Below are 2,225 nucleotides of genomic sequence, written 5' to 3'. Positions count from 1 at the left end.
TATATTGGGGAGTTAATGGGACAAAGTTCTACCGCTATTTTTGTCTCTGGTTGTCAGTTTTCTGCCTATGCTCAGTGTCAGTCTTGGGATGGTTGAGACCTGTTCTGTTGGGATTTTACAGGTTGTCTTGAGTTTGTCCTACCCAGCAAGTAGCTGGAGTTTTTAATCTTTTCCCTGTTCCACCAGAAGAGTATCTGGAAGATGCCTGTTGCTATTTGGGAGTTGGGGCAGGGCAGCCTAGATTCAGGGCTTCAGATTTGGGACAGCCGATGATGGCACAAGTCGCCCGCTCTCTCCCTCTCTCTGTGCTGTGGGTAAACTGTCAAACTGTCCTGCCTGATGATCTCGCTGGGATCTTAAACCAGGGCAGGGAGATTTTGTGGGAAGATAGTTATGTAGCTTCTTGCGGCTTTGTTTGTTCTGGTTCCCCCACCCCCCCTTTTTTTTCCTTCCTGCTAGAAACGCTGCTTTCCAATCGGGCAGTCACAGGTATGACCCACCTTCACGTGGGTGAGAGTCCCAAAACATCACCTCCTCTCTCTCTCTTTCTTTTTGTGCGGTGGGTAAACAGTCCTGACTGTTGATCACACTGAGATCTTAAGCCAGGGCTGGGAGATTTTGGGGGAGATAGTTACGTCGCTTCTTGTGGCTTTGTTTGTTCACCCCCTTTTTTTTCTTTCTTCCTTCTGGAAACACTGTTTTCCGAATGGGCTGGCCTTAGCCCCACCCACTAAACTCTGTGGTCGCCAGAGAAACCCACGTCCCACTGGCGAGAGTCCCCAAAAGCCTGTTTTTTTTGCTTAGCAGTGTGATTTCTCAAAAATGAGAGTTTGGGAGACCAAAATACTAGCTCTTATGATAGTTCGAAAGCCGTGGGTCTGGTATATGAACATTCCCTTTGTGAGATCCCCCTCTGTTCTCACTGGAGCTTTCCCTACTTGGCTGCCCTTGCTGTAGACCGAACCAGAATCTACAATGTCTTCTTTTATTATAGCTCTCTTTAAGTTTTCCACTTCATTCTGTGTTAGTTTCAGTTGGTTGTGTTTTTCTATAAATTTATCCATTTCTTTTAGATTTTCAAATTTGCTAGAGTACAGTTCTTCATAGTATTCTGTTATCCTTTTAAATTTCCATTGGCTCTGTTGTGACATCCCCCATATTGTTTCTTATGCATGTTATTTGCATCTTCCCTTTCTTTTGTCACTTTTATTAATCAGTTCAAATAATTAATTTCTTGCCTTGTTAATTCTATTGTTTCTCTATTTTTTGTTTCATTTATCTCTGTGCTAATGTTTATTATTTATTTTCTTTTGATGACTGTAGGTTTACTTTGCTACTCTTTTTCTAATTTTTGGAGCTGTTGCACTAATGTGTTGGTTTGGTTCTTTCTTCTTTTTGGATGTGTGCATTTATTGCCATAAATTGCCCTGTAAGCACTGCTTTTGCTGTGTCTCAAAGGTTTTGGTAAGTTGTATTTTGGTTCACACTTGATTCATGGAATTTAAATTTTTCAGTTTTTATTTGATCTATTACCCAATAGCTTTTAAGTAGGGTGTTATTCAATTTCCATATATTTGATTTCCCCCCTTTGATCTTCTAATTGTTGATTTCTAATTTTATAGTATTGTGTTCTGAAAAAATACTTGGTAGAATTTCAGTGTTTTAAAATTTATTGTGGCTTGCTTTGTGGCCTATTCTGGAGAATGCTCCATGTGCACTGAAAAAGAATGTGTATCATGCTGCTGGGTTGAGTTTTCTGTATAAGCCTATGAGGTCAAGTTGGTTGATTGTGTTGTTTAGTTCTTCTGTCTTTGTTGATTTTTTTTTCTAGTTGCTCTGTACTTCAACTAAAGTGGTGTATTAAAATCTTAAAATTTTGTAGAGTTGTTTCTTTCTTCAATTCTATTTGAGTTTGATATGTATTTTGAAACTCTTTGATTGGGAAACTAGATATTATGGCAATGTCCTCTTGTTCAAATGACATTTTAATCATGAGGTAATGTCCTTTATCTCTTATGATGGTTTTTGCCTTAAAGTCCATTTTGTGAGAAATTAATATTGCTACTCCTGCTTGTTTTTTATTGCTGTTCGCTTGATATACTTTCCCTCATTCTTTGATTTTTAATCTATTTTTTCTTTTTGTGTAAGGTGTGTCTCTTGTAGACAGCATATTGAAGGATCTTGTTTTCTTATCCATTCTGCTACTCTCTGTCTCTTGGCTGGTA

The 2,225-nt window shown here is 38.7% G+C and overlaps 1 protein-coding gene across 1 annotated transcript in view; it reads right to left on the bottom strand.

The window, feature by feature from the left end:
* Positions 1-243: 243 nt before the first annotated feature.
* Positions 244-2,225, bottom strand: part of LOC102831009 (NEDD8-conjugating enzyme UBE2F-like) — a 14,327-nt gene continuing 12,345 nt past the window's right edge. Inside the window, exon 3 of the mRNA XM_006831473.1 lies at positions 244-355. Coding sequence (XP_006831536.1) covers positions 244-355 — 112 coding nt within the window. The remainder of the gene's footprint in view (positions 356-2,225) is intronic.

The sequence above is a fragment of the Chrysochloris asiatica genome, unplaced genomic scaffold, assembly GCF_000296735.1.
Source record: "Chrysochloris asiatica unplaced genomic scaffold, ChrAsi1.0 scaffold00003, whole genome shotgun sequence".
Lineage (NCBI taxonomy): Eukaryota > Metazoa > Chordata > Mammalia > Afrosoricida > Chrysochloridae > Chrysochloris > Chrysochloris asiatica.
Note: the sequence above shows the minus strand (reverse complement) of the source record. Positions and strands in the feature narration are given on the sequence as shown.